This window comes from Peromyscus leucopus, chromosome 2 (genome assembly GCF_004664715.2).
Source record: "Peromyscus leucopus breed LL Stock chromosome 2, UCI_PerLeu_2.1, whole genome shotgun sequence".
In the NCBI taxonomy this organism is placed as follows: Eukaryota; Metazoa; Chordata; class Mammalia; order Rodentia; family Cricetidae; genus Peromyscus; species Peromyscus leucopus.
In genome coordinates, this window is record NC_051064.1 from 126,692,875 (window position 1) to 126,707,183 (window position 14,309).

The 14,309-nt window shown below is 54.1% G+C and overlaps 2 protein-coding genes across 3 annotated transcripts in view; both read left to right on the top strand.

Annotated features, from left to right (window-relative positions):
• Stk40 (serine/threonine kinase 40) overlaps positions 1-2,901 on the top strand; it is a 37,009-nt gene extending 34,108 nt beyond the window's left edge. For both annotated transcript variants that reach the window (XM_037202930.1, XM_028885442.2), the window contains one exon: positions 631-2,901. In XM_037202930.1, coding sequence (XP_037058825.1) covers positions 631-849 — 219 coding nt within the window. In that variant the 3' untranslated portion in view covers positions 850-2,901. The remainder of the gene's footprint in view (positions 1-630) is intronic.
• Positions 2,902-12,091: 9,190 nt separating this feature from the next.
• Positions 12,092-13,983, top strand: Eva1b (eva-1 homolog B). The gene is given in 5 exon segments (XM_028885478.2): positions 12,092-12,341; positions 12,575-12,728; positions 12,962-13,120; positions 13,328-13,648; positions 13,651-13,983. Coding segments are annotated over 3 exon segments (495 nt in total). The 5' UTR covers positions 12,092-12,341; positions 12,575-12,728; positions 12,962-13,053; the 3' UTR covers positions 13,758-13,983.
• The last annotated feature ends 326 nt before the right edge of the window (positions 13,984-14,309 follow it).

Genomic DNA, 14,309 nt, shown 5'->3' on the forward strand with positions numbered 1-14,309 from the left:
CTACTGGAGAAAGTGCTGGGTGACGGGTGGGGACAGAGACAAGAGTGCTAGGCAGCAGCTGTGAGTGGTCTCAGGGGGCCCCCGGGAGGAAAGTTGGACCTGAGCTGTTACAGTGACCTTCCCTGGGAGCTCCCTCGCAAGCAGTGGGCAGGTAGGACCAGGAGGGGCCATGCCCGGAAGCCCTGTCCGGCTCCCTTCAGTCCACCCTAAGGCCTGTGGTCATATTTCTATCCCATTGACAAAGGAAGACTCTGAGGATCAGAGAAGTAAACCCACGTGTCCACAGTCACACAGCTTGACGGCAGGGGAGCTGTGCCTTGGCTCCAGAACCCTGCCTGCCGCCAGTCAGGACTTGCCTCCACAGCCTCGCACTGCCCGCCCAGGAGGGAGCCCAGCTTGAGGGCTGGAGTGTGGCTCTGCTCTTAACCCTCAGGGTTCAGAGACCACCTACACCCCACCCTCATACACCTGCACACCCCCACCGTGGGTGAGGATGCTCATGCCTCCCAGGAGGTAGAGATCAAGTCAGAAGACAGCTAGAGCCTCCTGCGGCCACTCACATCAGCCAGCGAGGCGAGGGAGGCCCCCCGAGTCAGGTCTTCACCTTCACCGCGGTCTCTCGGTCCCCAGGCAAAAGTGACAGAGGAGTGTTCCCAGTATGAGTTTGAGAACTACATGCGACAGCAGCTGCTGCTTGCTGAGGAGAAGAGCTCCATCCACGAGGCCCGGACGTGGGTGCCCAAGCGGCAGTTCGGCAGCATGCCGCCAGTACGACGGCTGGGCCACGACGCACAGCCCATGACCTCCCTGGACACAGCCATCCTGGCACAGCGCTATCTGCGGAAGTAGTGCCCCCGCCTAGGGCACCGCCTCGGCTAGGGCACCGCCCCGGCACGCCTCTCCTCGGCCCACCTGAGGCCCAGCCATCAGGCCTGGGCCTGGGCTCAGCAGTGCTGGACTGAGTCCCGGGCTGCAGTGGGGACAGACAGGGCAGGGATAGGGACAGCCCAGGTCAAAGCCAGGATCAACAGAGGTACCACAAAGCTACCTTTTGGGATGACTGCGTGATTGTTTGGTTTTTGTTTTTAAATCTGAGAATTCTAGATACCTGATCTGCTTTTAATCATGACATTTTAATCTACCTCTCTGTCTCTAACCACGCTGTCTCTGGACCGAGTGCTGGGAGGAAAGAAGGGAGCCTATGCTCGCCACCCAGGCCCTGGAACAGCCACAGCCTGGCCAGGCCACTGCTCCCCACAGTCCATATAAGCTGACCATGCCTCTCGATACTGGCCCCCAGTAAGCACCCCTTCCCACTGTCCATGTCCCCCGCTCCCCCCTCCCCCGGGGCCTGCCCTCGGTCTGAGCTTTGAAACGCTTTCAACCTCATCTTCCGCCCAGTTCAAATATATTTATTTTTTTACTGAACCCAAATTCTCTCCCATCTCTAGGTTCAGCCCATGGCTACTCTGCCCCCCAGCCCAGCTAGATAACGGGGCCCACATGTGTATGCAGGCTCCCTTCTCACCCCCAGGCACCTAGGGATTCTCTTGCCGGTTCTTCTCTGCTCTCAACCCACCCTGTTTCTAGACTTGGCTCTTTCTCTGTCTCAGTCGCTTCTCTGAGGTGCTGCACATGCGCATTAACCCTGCCTCCTCCATCCTTCACGTGGTACCCAGGTAACATGGACAGAGTGTGAAGGGACTTGCAGCCAACTTTGGAGGATGCTCTGGGCCTGCTGGGGACAGGCCACTTGTGCTCAGAGACCCTCCTACCCTGCCTCAGAAGTGTATCTCTCCCAGCAGACCCTGGGCAGATGCCTACCTGGGGGTAGAAGACTTGGAGGGAAATCTGTAGGGATCGGGGACCTACCTACCTGGCGTGAGAACAGCCCTGCTATCCTTTTTGAGCCGGAATTTTGAAGTGGATGCCCGTCTTGCCAGAAATGCTGTTCTCTCCAGACTGCCCCTCCCTGCACTGGACTTGGCGCACCCAGTACCAAGCAAAGCCCCAACTCTGGAGGCCTACACCCTGTGTACCCTCAGAGAGGACCATGTCCCCCTTCTGGCAGTCCTAGACCCTTCCTGCCTCTTGCTCTCCAGTGGGGGAGACCATGTTTCCTAGAGTGTGAGCTGCCCCTCACCCCCTGAAAAGCTGACTCACTGTGAGTGACCTTGGGCAAGTTCCCAAACCTCCTTGTGCCTCAGTTTCCCCATCTGGAAAAAATGGGGCCACCTCTTGCCAGCAGTAGCAGGGCTGCCCATGCCCCTCCCTCCCCATACCCCCACCCCGCCCTGGGCGCCTGTGCCTCTGTTTCGCTGGGTCTGCAGGAGCCCACCTGAGCCCAGCACTTACTCCCCTAGCACCCAGCTCTGCCTCGAGTTCAGCCACCCAGCCGCTGAGAGTCAGGGCATGGTGCTGCTGCGTTGGGGGAGGGCTCTTTTCTATATTTATTTGATAATGAAAAGTCTCCTGAGGGAGCAGGAACGCAGTCAGCCTGGGCTCCGAGCCCATGACTGCCCTCCAGTGAGGCTCTGAGGCCTGGCTAGGGCCCTCCTGGGCGGAGCCTCTGCCCAGTGTCTCAGGCCTGCATCCACAGCCCTCCTTTTCAAAGCAATACCTTCAGGTCTGCAGAGCCCATCAGATGCCTGGTTCCTTCCGAGGTCAAGCCTCGGTCTGATGGTCTTCTGGCAATGCAGAGGAGAAGAGTTTTGGCCTGCCCTCACTGGTGTCACACACTGAGAAGTCCTATTGTAAAGAAAAAAACAAAAAACAACAAAAAAAAACCACAATGGAAAAAGTCACAAAAAAGTTTGTATAAAGACGTATTTTTGTACTACATGGGGACTCTTCCTGCATGTCAGCAATAAAACTTCCTGATCTGGAGCCACCGTGGCTGCAGCAATGCCTCCTCTGTTCTTGTCCTCCATCTAGCTCGCCTTCTCTAGCCCAGCAAAGCAGGGCCTGTGTCTCTGGGGCCTCAGGGGCGCCGTCCCCTCTGGCCAGCAGGCAATCAAGCCCTGCTGCCGCAAGCTAGCCGGAGTGTCCTGCCTCCTGTCAGTGCCCAGTGGGAGCTGCCAGCTTGGTTTGGCCCAGCTTCTGCCCACTATAGGCAGAAGAGTGGCAGGGCCTTGTCATCTAGAAAGCCATGAGCCCTCTCTTTACAAAGTCCTGTGTCACAGGGAGCTGGGGTAAGGAGCTAGCCAGGGCTGGCCCTTCCCTGTACTGTCCTCACCCCCTTGGGAAGTCCCGGGGTGCCTGCCTGCCTGCCTTCCGCTCGTTGCCTAAGTTTAGACTGTAGAATGTACTTCCCAGCAAAGCCAAGAAACAGTGAGTGCTTCTTGGTGAAGGGAGAGGTAGGCTAGACCATCCCTAGCTGGGCGAGGAAGAAAAAAGGCATCCTAGCCAATGAAGCCTTTCCCAGACGGGCCTGAGTCCCGTGACTGCTCTGCCTTGCCCCTTCCCCACAGCCCACACATTCTACCCTACATGGTCCCCTGCTCTGTCTGCCCAGGTGCATTACCATGAGATGCCTTTTTTCTCAGCCTACAGCTGCCAGCTGCTGCCCTGGACCTGGTCTCCATGCACAACCTCTTGCTTTGGGTACAAATGTCTCTACACTGTCTAGGTCTCCCAACTCAGCCCTCAAAATTGCCCTGACACCCAATGGTCCCCAGAACTGCTTCGTTTGTTTTTGCTTTTTAGCAGTTAGAAAAAGCAGCCCTATTTCTTCAGATACTATGTTTTCTTTTTTAAATGTATTTTATCTCTTAAGCATATGGCTGTTTTGCCTGCATGTGTCTCTCTGTACCACTTACATGCCTGGTGCCCACAAAGGCCAGAAGAGGATATCAGATCCCTGGAATGGGAGTTACAGGTGACAGTGAGTGAGCCTTCATGTGGGTGCTCAGAATTGAACCCGGGTCCTCTGGAAGAACAGTCAGTGCTCTTAACCTCTGAGCCATCTCTCCCTTCTCTGGTTTACTGATCTGTTGGGACTGTTTATCCTTTACTAATTTTCAGGTTTGGTTTGGTTTTTGTTTTTCCAACTCTCTATAATAAGCAAGCTGAAGTTTCTCCATCCAAGAGCCCAGAGCACCTGATCCAGCTTTCTGTCCATCTGTCTGTCTTTTCTTCCTTCCCTTGCTACCCCAGTTAGGTCTGTCCTTAGAGCTGTGCTGGATGAGGCACGTGTCTGTCTCTCACACTCTGCCCTGTAATCAGACCACTTTTCAACTCCACTGTGAGTTGCAACACTCTGGTCCCCAGCCCCCTCTCTCCTCCCCCTGACAGTCCAGGTGCCACAGGGACTAGAGGGAACCATCTAAAACTTAGGTATAGCCAGGTGCGGCGGCATTGGCCTATAATCCAAGATCTCTGATCACTGCAATTTTAAAGCCAGCCTGGTCTATATGGTGAGTTCAGGCCAGTAAAATAGTGAAGCCTGGGGGTGTAGCTTGCCTAGCATACATGAAGTCCTGGGTCCAATCCTCAGAACTACATAAATTGGTCCCATCCCTGTAATGCCAGCATTGGAAGTGGAGTCAAGAGATCAAAAGTTCAAGGTCATCCCCAGAGGCCTGAAACTGTCTCAAAAGCAAAAAGTTTAACTGCTTTTGATTAAAATACATCCTATTGACATGTATAAGATGTCAAAGAAGGGGCCAGAGAGATGGCACAGCAGTTAGGAGCTCTTGATGCTCTTGCAGAGAACCTGAGTTCGGTTCCCAGCATCCACATCAGGTAGCTCATGGCTGCTTGTTACTCCAGCTCCAGAGGATGCAATCCTGTCTTTTGGCCTTTGCAAGCATTGCACACACATTTCAAACATAGATACATATACATAAATTTGTTTTTCAAAAAGTAAACCGAAGCCGAGCAGTGGTGGTACATGCCTTTAGTCCCAGCACTTGGGAGGTGGAGGCAGAGGCAGGTGGATCTCTGTGAGTTCCAGAATAGCCTGGTCTACAGAGTAAATTCCAGGACAGCCAGGGCTGTTACACAGAGAAACCCTGTCTCAAAAAACAAAAATAAATAAATAAACATAAACGAGAAAACAGGACTGAAGAGATGACTTAGCTGTTAAGTGCGCTTGTTCTTAGAGAGGACTCAGGTTTGATTCCCAGCACCCACCTGGTGACTCACAATTGTCTAATCGCCAGTTCCAGAGGGATCAGACCCTTCTTCTTCTGAACTCTTTGGGCACCAGGCAGGCTCATGGTGCACAGACATGCAGGCAAAACACAAGATAAACTAATGAGGCTCAGATATAGGGCCTGCCATAGTGACTGTGTTAGTTAGGTTTCTATTGCTCTAATAAAGACCATGACCAAGCCGGGCGGTGGTGGCGCATGCATGTCTTTAATCCCAGAACGCAGGAGGCAGAAGCAGGCGGATCTCTGCAAGTTCTAGGCCAGCCTGGGCTACAGAGTGAGTTCCAGGAAAGGCACCAAAGCTACACAGAGAAACCCTGTCTCGAAAAACAAGGCAACTTGCGGGGAAAGGGTTTATGTCATCTTTCATCTGTAATCCATCCTTAAGGGAAGTCAAGGCCTGAACCTAGAGGCAGAAAGGGAAGCAAAGCCATGGAAGAATGCTGCTTTCTGGCTCGTTCAGTTTGCTTTCTTATACTCCCCAGAGCTACCTGCCCAGGAGTGGCACCGCCCACAGTGGGCGGGGCCCCTCCACATCAATCAAGAAAGGACCCCTGGCTTGCTGCAGGTCAGTCTGATGGAGGCATTTCTCAGGTGAGGTTTCTGCTTCTCAAAGGACTCTAGCTTATGTCAACAAAAAACTAGCCAGAGCAATTGACCCCTGTCAACCTCAGACACAAATACAGCACAAACCATAACCTTCCTTTTCTTGTTTATCTCCAGGAACTCAAGTTAACCTTTTAAAAGATCATTTATTTATTATGTATACAGTATTCTGCTTGCATGCCAGAAGAGGGCACCAGATATCATTATAAACGCTTTTGAGACACCATGTGGTTGCTGGGAATTGAACTCGGGACCTCTGGAAGAACAGCCAGTGCTCTTAACCTCTGAGCCATCACTAGAGACCTCAAGTTAATTTTGTTGTTGTTTTTCAAGACAGGGTTTCTTTGTGTAGCTTTGGAGCCTGTCCTGAACTTGCTCTGTAGACCAGGCTGGCCTTGAACTCACAGTTTTTTGGGTTTTTTTTTTGTTTGTTTGTTTGTTTCTTTCTTTCTTTGGGTTGTTTTTTTTTTTGGTTTTTGTTTTGTTTTGTTTTGCTAGCCTGGTCTACAGAGCGAGCTCCAGAACAGTCAGGGCTACACAGAGAAACCTGGGAAAAAAAAAAAAAAAAAAAAAAAAAAGGAAAGAAAAAACAAACCCAGTACTGCTTGAGAGACTCCAAGAAGTTCAGCTGCCAGCACCACGTACAGCCTTGGGCTCCTCTGAACCACACACACACAGTTCAGGTGTGCTGACGCTGAGGAACCTTTCCTTCCCAGAAGATCCCGCCACAAGGATTGCCAGTTTCTTCCTAGTCACAGATCTTTTCTCAGCTCAGACGAGCAGCACCAACTGTCTCAGGAAAACAAAGGTTTCCCTTCAGTGGTTCAGTTGTTAATCACGGCTGACCAGAAACCACTCAGCACATGAACAGCCAATAAGAGGGACTGGCCTCTCAAACCTCCTCAGAAACATCAGTCTGTGCTCTTAACTGCTGAGCTACCTCTCTCCTCAACATCACAGATTTTTTGTTATTGTTTTTTTTTCTTTTTGAGACAGGCTTTCACTGTGTAGCTCTGGCTGTCCTGGAACTCTCGCTTTAGATGAGGCTGGCCTTGAACTCACAGAGATCCTCCAGCCTCCGCCTCCCGAGTGCTGGGATCAAAGGCGTGCGCCACCGCTGCCCAGCTCTAATAGGGGGGTTTTTACAGTTGGCATTTTCCACTTCTCAGATAACTCCAGCTTCTGTGGCATCAACAGAAAACTAACTAGCACAGTGAACTTGGGTGGGTGAGGCAGGAGGGTTGCCACAAATTCAAGGTTAGTGTGATCTACATATTGAACCCAGTGCCAGTCTGGGCTACATAGTGAGACACTGTCTCAAGACGCTGAGGCAGGAGGATATCAAATTCAAGGCTAAGCCTGGGCCACTAGTGAAACTCTCAAAAGTGAAAGGTGGGCTGCAGCGCTACTCAGTAGTAGAACGAGGGGCCCCGGGTTCAAGCCCCAGCACTAAAGAAAACCACAACAGAAAACAAGTGTGCATCTTTATAGTGATCACAACCGTGAAGGCTGTGGTCCCCCACACTTGATGAGAGGCGGGGGCCTAAATCCTCCCCCCCTTACCCTCACCCACTCCACTCCCCCGCGGCCTCCTGATTCTCAGCAAGCCAAGAATGTTTCTCCCCACTGGCCTGGCCCCTGGCTTCTCTATGTCCTTCTGCCACCCACCCATGTCAGTGAAGACTCGGAACGGGCCTCCTCCAAGCCTTCACTCCGTGTCCACTGCTCTCCCGGAACCCTGCCTGGTTCCCTGTTCACCGACCTCAACTAGTGACCATCTCTCTCCTAGTCAAATGTCAAGACCCATAAACGGCATCAGGAAAATTGTCCCAGTTAGGGGTTGCCATTAGCAGAGTAGAGGGCCAGGGACCCCAGGCAACCCATAGACAGGCAGATTCTACATCATGCATGCACAATGGAGAAAGGACTTTATCAGAGCCTGGAATCTAACTCCATTTCACAGATAAACTGGAGGAATTTGGGTCTACACAGTAGGGTGAGTTTTCTGGGAATTTTTTTTTTTTTTTTTTTTTTTTTACTTTTTCAGATAGGCTTTTTCTATGTTTAACAGTCCTGGCTGTCCTGGAACTCACTTTGAGACTAGGCTGACCTCAGAGATCTGCCTGCCTCTGGATCCCGAGTGCATGGATTGTAGGCCACCATGCCCGGCTAGTTCTTGGGAATCTTAACTGCTGCGTAAAGTAGAAGGAATTTGTACTTCATGTTGTTCAGAACTTTACTAATCACAACACACATCACCCCCGCAGCAATGTTCCAGCATTGGTCACACACATGACTGTCCCTCTCTTAGCAACAGACCACTATACAAATACATGCCATTTTTAAAAAATATATTTATTTATTATGCATACAGTGTTCTGCCTGCATCCCTGCAGGCCAGAAGAGGGCACCAGATTTCAATACAGATGATTATAAACCATTATGTGGTTGCTGGGAATTGAACTCTGGACCTCTGGAAGAACACCCAGTGAGTGCTCTTAACCTCTGAGCCATCTCTCCAGCCCCACATGCCATTAAAAAAAAAAAAAAAAAAATGGTATTTTTTTCATTTCGTATCCTTTGGTATTGCCTGCATGAAGGTGTTGGATCCCTTGGAACTGGAGTTACAGACAGTTGTGAGCTGCCATGTGGGTGCTGGGAATTGAACTCAGGTCCTCTAGAAGAGCAACCAGTGCTCTTAACCACTGAGCCATCTCTCCAGCCCCCATAGATGCCAATTTTATAGCATAGGACAAAATGGAAGTTGGTGCACTAGCTGAGTTTCATTTCCGGAGCATGAACAGCCCAGCAGGAAGCAGCCAGCAGGGCAGCTGAGTGTCTTCCTGTGACGGGCTCCTCTGTTGCACTGTCTCTACACAAGTTCAAAGCCGGGCTCCACTGCTTGCACCTATGTGACCCTCCAAGCAACATGACGCCTCTAAGCCTCTGTCATATGGGAGCCTCCTTACAAAGTGCATGGGGGATTCCAGGGACAGCGGGCATTTCCTGCCTATTACCATTCCCCTTCCCTGAGCAACTTTTCTCCGGGATCCCCTTCCTAGCCAGTGAACTAGGCGCTGGAGGCATGGGGACACTGAGACACTTGACAAGCTGCAGGAGACCCTGAGTGAGCCCCCTTTTCCCACCTCTCTAAGACCCTACTCTTCTAGTGGGGGACGTCTGAGGGTGAGGGTGGTGTAGCAGGAATCTTAGAGAATCTTATCAATTAAATCAAACCGATGCCAGGTATTGGGGTGAATGCTGGAAGATCAGAGAAGCAGAACAAGCCACAGCTACCTCATCTCGCCAGTTCCTCAGCTGGTCCTGTTTCCTCAGACTGGAAGATTCTGAGTCCTCATTCACAATGAATCTCAGCTGAACTGCTGCTAGAAGCCTGAAAGCTTAACTAGCCAAAATGCTTAACCAGGCCAAATGCTTCTAGTTTCTGGTCTTCACGCCTTATACATCTTTCTGTTTTTGCCATCACTCCCTGGGATTAAAGGCTCACTTCTTGGGATTAAAAAGCATGTGTCACCATGCCTGGCCGTTTCCAATGTGGCCTTGAACTCACAAAGATCCAGAGGGATTTCTACCTCTGGAATGCTAGGATTAAAGGTGTGAGTGCCACCATTTTCTAGCCTTTGTATCTAGTGGCTGTTCTGTCTCTGACCCCAGGTAAGTTTATTAGGGTGCACAATATTTCGGGGAACACAATACCACCACAGGGTGGAGCAACCAGGGCCAGCTCCATGGGCTGAAGTAGGCAGTGACTGACTCCCTGCTGGAGAAGCTAGGGCCCCCAGGCCTCTTCCAGTCTGGATCCCTCAGCCCCCTAACCTGCCAAGACCTGTCTTTCCTGTTTCCTCTCTGGGCCTTCCAAGACAACAAATCCCTGATCTCACAAGCAGATGGGAGGGTAGAGATGGGCCAGCCAGAAGCCAAGGGGCAGGCGAGGAGAAGAGTCCTGGTCAAATAGGCAGAATCCGCAGGTGGATGGGCAGGATGCGGGCTAGATGGGCAGACACGAGACATTCCAGCCACAGAGGAGAAACAAGTTGGCCGCACGCACAGAACTATGACTGCCAGAGGCAGGCAGCCGGCCACTGTGGACAGCCATCTCAGCCAAGGGCTTTCGGTACCTTCTCCAGAACTTCGAATAGCTCTCTACTTCTCAGAGTCCTCAGGGCCACCTTGTCACTTCTCGTGATTAACCACGGAAGGCAGAGCATCCCAGCAGCGTGCAGCCTTCGGCAGGGTCCAGCAACCATCTCAACATTCCTTGTTTCAGCATAGCCTGTTTCCCCAAGGCTGAGTCACATCTAACCCAGATAGGGACACGCAGATCTGCTAGGCACAGTGATGCAGACCGCTTTGCAGAAGCCTGTCTCAAACCTCACACCCTATTCATACGGACCCTCACGGAGAAGAGGTGTGTGCCCACAAACTTAGGTACAGACTGGTGTACAAGCTAAGCTGCAGCACACGCTACCACGTACGTGGTTGGCAGACCATGGTTTTCAATACATTCCCAACACTAGTCATTCTCTATGCGTCCAACTAGCCAGTCACACACATGCCTTAGAGAAGCAGGGATGAGCCCATGGTCATCCACGGGCATCACTTGCGATACTGAAATGTTGCCCCAGCCTGGGTATTGATTCTGGTCCTAACTCTACCTCTCAGCCCCATATAACCCAAAGGGTCACATCCTTGCTCATGCCTGGTTTTCCTCCAACCTCTCTCTCTGGTTTGCTGTTGAGGATTCTTCCTCCAGAGCACCCCTCAATGTCAGTGTTCAGGGCTCAGGCTCCAGAAAGACTCCCTCCTCCCTGTTCTCTTGACTAGGTGACCCACCTGTTCCCAGGATGCTACTCATATGGTCTTTCCTTGCTGGGAATGGTATTTGGGGGCTGGGGCTATCCCTGCCTCTCTAACACCCACACCCAGGTATCAAGTGGGTATCGTGAATCTGAAATCTAAAATCCAACTCTCACCCCTTACCCCCCCTCCCGGAAAAAAACAAAGAAAAACACGCTGCCCCCAAGACTTTCCTCTTCGGTTGCAGAGCCCAAGATCAAGGCTAAATCCCTCTTCACTCCACACCACCTCCACAACGGAACTCCCTTCAGGACACAGCCTGTGTTCCCCTCCATCTGGGTTAAGCCCCAATACCTGCCAGTCTGCTCCCCATCTTTTCTGCCTCCATTCCTGACCTGCTGTGGCCTAGCCCATCTTGAGCCAATTGGGAAGTCTTTCCCAAAGTGTGGAGTGGTTATGACACTCCCTCACTTAAGAGCCCGGGGGCTATCAATTCACTCACAATGACAGGCAAGCTCCTCAGCGATCTGTGAAAGCTTCTGCGTGGTCTCACACCAGTCACCCTCCTCCATGCCCTTGCACCACACATGCTAGCTGTCTGCAAGCCAGGCACCCCACTCATGCTCCTGTCCCTTGTCCCTGCCTAGACACTCTCCCCCGATTTTGTCATGGGTGCTTTCTCCTCAGGACTCAGCTCTTACCTGGGGTGTTCCTGTAAGAGCAGCCCAGGATGTTCCCCATCGCATTAATGGACTCCACCACCTCCTCAGCCGCTCACAGCCTCTAAGGGCCTCTAACCTCTTTATTCTGAATCTCCATTCTCAGGAGGGGCCAGGCATCTGGGGGGGGGGGGGGGGCGGGGCTGTTCTCATCCCACACTGAAACGCTGAAGCAGCATTAGAGGCAAAAAGGTAAGTACACATGAGCCAAGAGGCCTCTCTGTGCTCACAGAGCAGACTAAACAGTCACAAATATACCCAGGTGCGGGGCAGCTCACTCCTTTCTCCGTCTCCTCTTGCCCCCTACTTGAACCCAGGCTGGCCTGGGGGAGTCCAGGAGGGGGGTCCTGCAGCTTGGACAGGGAGGGGGTTAATGGTCCTCAGGCCTCAGGCAGCGCCTCCAGCTATGCCTGCAATTTCCTCTCCTCATTCTTTCCCTCCTCCTTCCCAAGATTCCCGCCAAGAAGGCCTCCCCCAGCACAGGGAGGGGAAGTGGGGGGGGTGGCCAGACGACTAGGCAGAGAGAAGAGGCCAGCTGCAGACCGACACCCCCCCCTCCCCCCCACTCCTGTACAAGCCTTGAGAGCCCAGGTGGAAGCACACGTGTGAGTCTGGGCAGGTCCAGCGGGCAAGGCAGCTAAGATGTCCCCGGCACTTGCAGAGGCAGGGGCCCGGCTGGGGTCTGCAGGGTGCTGGGTCTGGCTCACCGCCGAATCTCACAATCATTAACCTTGGGTGACCACAGCAGCTGGACACACTCAGCCAGGCCACTGGGAGGAGGGGCTGAGAGAGCCTCTCTTCCCAGGAGGGCCAATGAGGACGTGGGGGTGCCAGCTGACCCCCCTGGGGCTAGGAAAGGGCCGGAGGGAGGCAGGGGTTTGGACCCGCCCCATCACAGGAGGAGCCAGGGACGGGGGAGTAGTTTGGAGTCTGCGCCCTAGGGCCAGAGGGTTGTGAGTTCAAGTTCTGACTGTGTGGCAAAGTTCTTCAAGATCTTTATGACTCAGTTAACTTCAGCTGGAGATTTCATGACAACACATTTGAGGTTGGTAGGTTTAAAAGAGGAACGTCTGGGGGGAAGGAGGTACCTCCGGCGCCCAGGCCTTGGGGATGTTTAGTAACTAATGTTGTTGTTAGTACTGGCGGGGGCGGCCCCTGTGAGCGGCCTCCCCAGCGGCTTCCTGTAGGGGAGCAGGGGCCGCCCCCTCTCCCCTTCCTCCAGGCGCTCTTCCTCCCGCCTCTCCTCCCCGCCCCGCCCCGTCCCTCCTCTTTCCTCAGAGGAAACTTTCCGCCGGCTGGTCCATCGGCGTGTCCGGCCGGCCGCACCACGGTGCGAACCGAGTAAGGCGGACGGGGCGGCCCCGCCCGGGTGTATGCAGCCGCCGGGGAGACGCAACTGCCGGGGGGCAGGCAGCGGGACGGACGCTGACCGGTGAGCGAGCAGGGCCGAGGCCCCTTGGGCGGAGGGGTGCAGGAGGGAGGCGGCAGGGGAGCCCGAGGGGGCACCGCCTCGTCCTTCCGTGCGCTGGGCCTCTCCTGGGGACCCCACGAGGGGGCGGAGCGTGTGCGGCCGCTCCCCGGGATGAAGGGGCGTCTGCAGGGGAGCAAGGACTCTTTAGCAGAGCCCCGATCTGCGACCAAATGAGGGGAACTGTTCTCCCCCAGGGTGGAGCTGCCCCAGGAGTGAGCGCCCTGGGCCCTGGAGGACCTGACCTGGCTGACCTCCCAGGCCGACAGGCGAGCTGAGCCCCAGCAGCATGGATGCCCCGAGGAAGGACATGGAGCTACTCAGCAACAGCCTGGCGGCCTATGCACACATCCGAGGTGAGGGCCAGGCCTGGGAGCTCGGAGCCCGTCCACCATAACCCAGGCAGCCCTCCACTCCCAGATGCTCACCCTCAGTCCATCCCCAGATGCCTGTCCCCTGCTGCCCTTCCGTTCTGTGCCCCAAGCTTAGACCCTGGATCTCTCCCAGATGGGACGACTCCAGCTTGTCGGGCCCCTCCATGACCTTCGCTCCCTGCTTCCTAGCTAACCCTGAGAGCTTCGGCCTCTACTTCGTGCTGGGCGTCTGCTTCGGCCTGCTGCTGACCTTGTGCCTGCTAGTCATCAGCATCTCCTGTGCGCCTCGCTCGAGGCCCCGGGGCCCTGCTCTGCACCGGGACGCTCGCGGCAGCACCCTGGAGCCGGAGGATGAGGATGACGAGGATGAAGACACCATGACGCGGCTGGGACCCGATGACACACTCCCGGGCCAGGAGCTGTCTACCGAGCCCGACGGGCCGCTTAGTGTCAATGTCTTCACGTCCGCAGAAGAGCTGGAGCGCGCACAGCGGCTGGAGGAACGTGAGCGATCCTGCGGGAGATCTGGCGCACCGGGCAGCCAGATCTGCTGGGCACCGGCACGCTCGGGCCCGGAGCCTCGGCCACTGGCACACTGGGCCGCATGCACTATTATTGACACACACGACCCCACAGCATGGGTCCCTGCGTACTGGACATGGGATTGAACCCAGTGCTGCCCCAGGCCTTCAAACTGCCTCTGCCCTGATTCTCTGGTGCTATTGAGCGTGGATCGCCGCCTGCTAAGCACTCTTCACTGGGCAGGTGTGGGTGGGAAAAGAATGCCGGGGCCCACCTTCTCCTCCTGGTAATAATGAATGACCAATGAAAGCTAGTCTCAGTGACTCAGTCTCTCATTCAGCAGCCCCCCCCCCCCCGGGCTCCAGCGTTGCAGGGGAGTCCCAGGGCTTTTGCTGGTTGCACCCCCTCTGGAGATCCATCCAGTGCATGCTTGTGCTCACTTCACAGACCAGAGAACCAGACCGAGACACGCCTCTTGCCCTTGAACACAGGACAGGTATTACAGGCATTCCTCACAAATATGTTCCTTACTAGCCAGCAGCGCTTGGGAAGATGTCACCTAGTCCCCTGCCCTATGACCTGCCCTGGGATGTCACTGCAGTCACACAGGGAAGCCTAAGGCTCAGACCTTGATACTAATTCTCTTAGA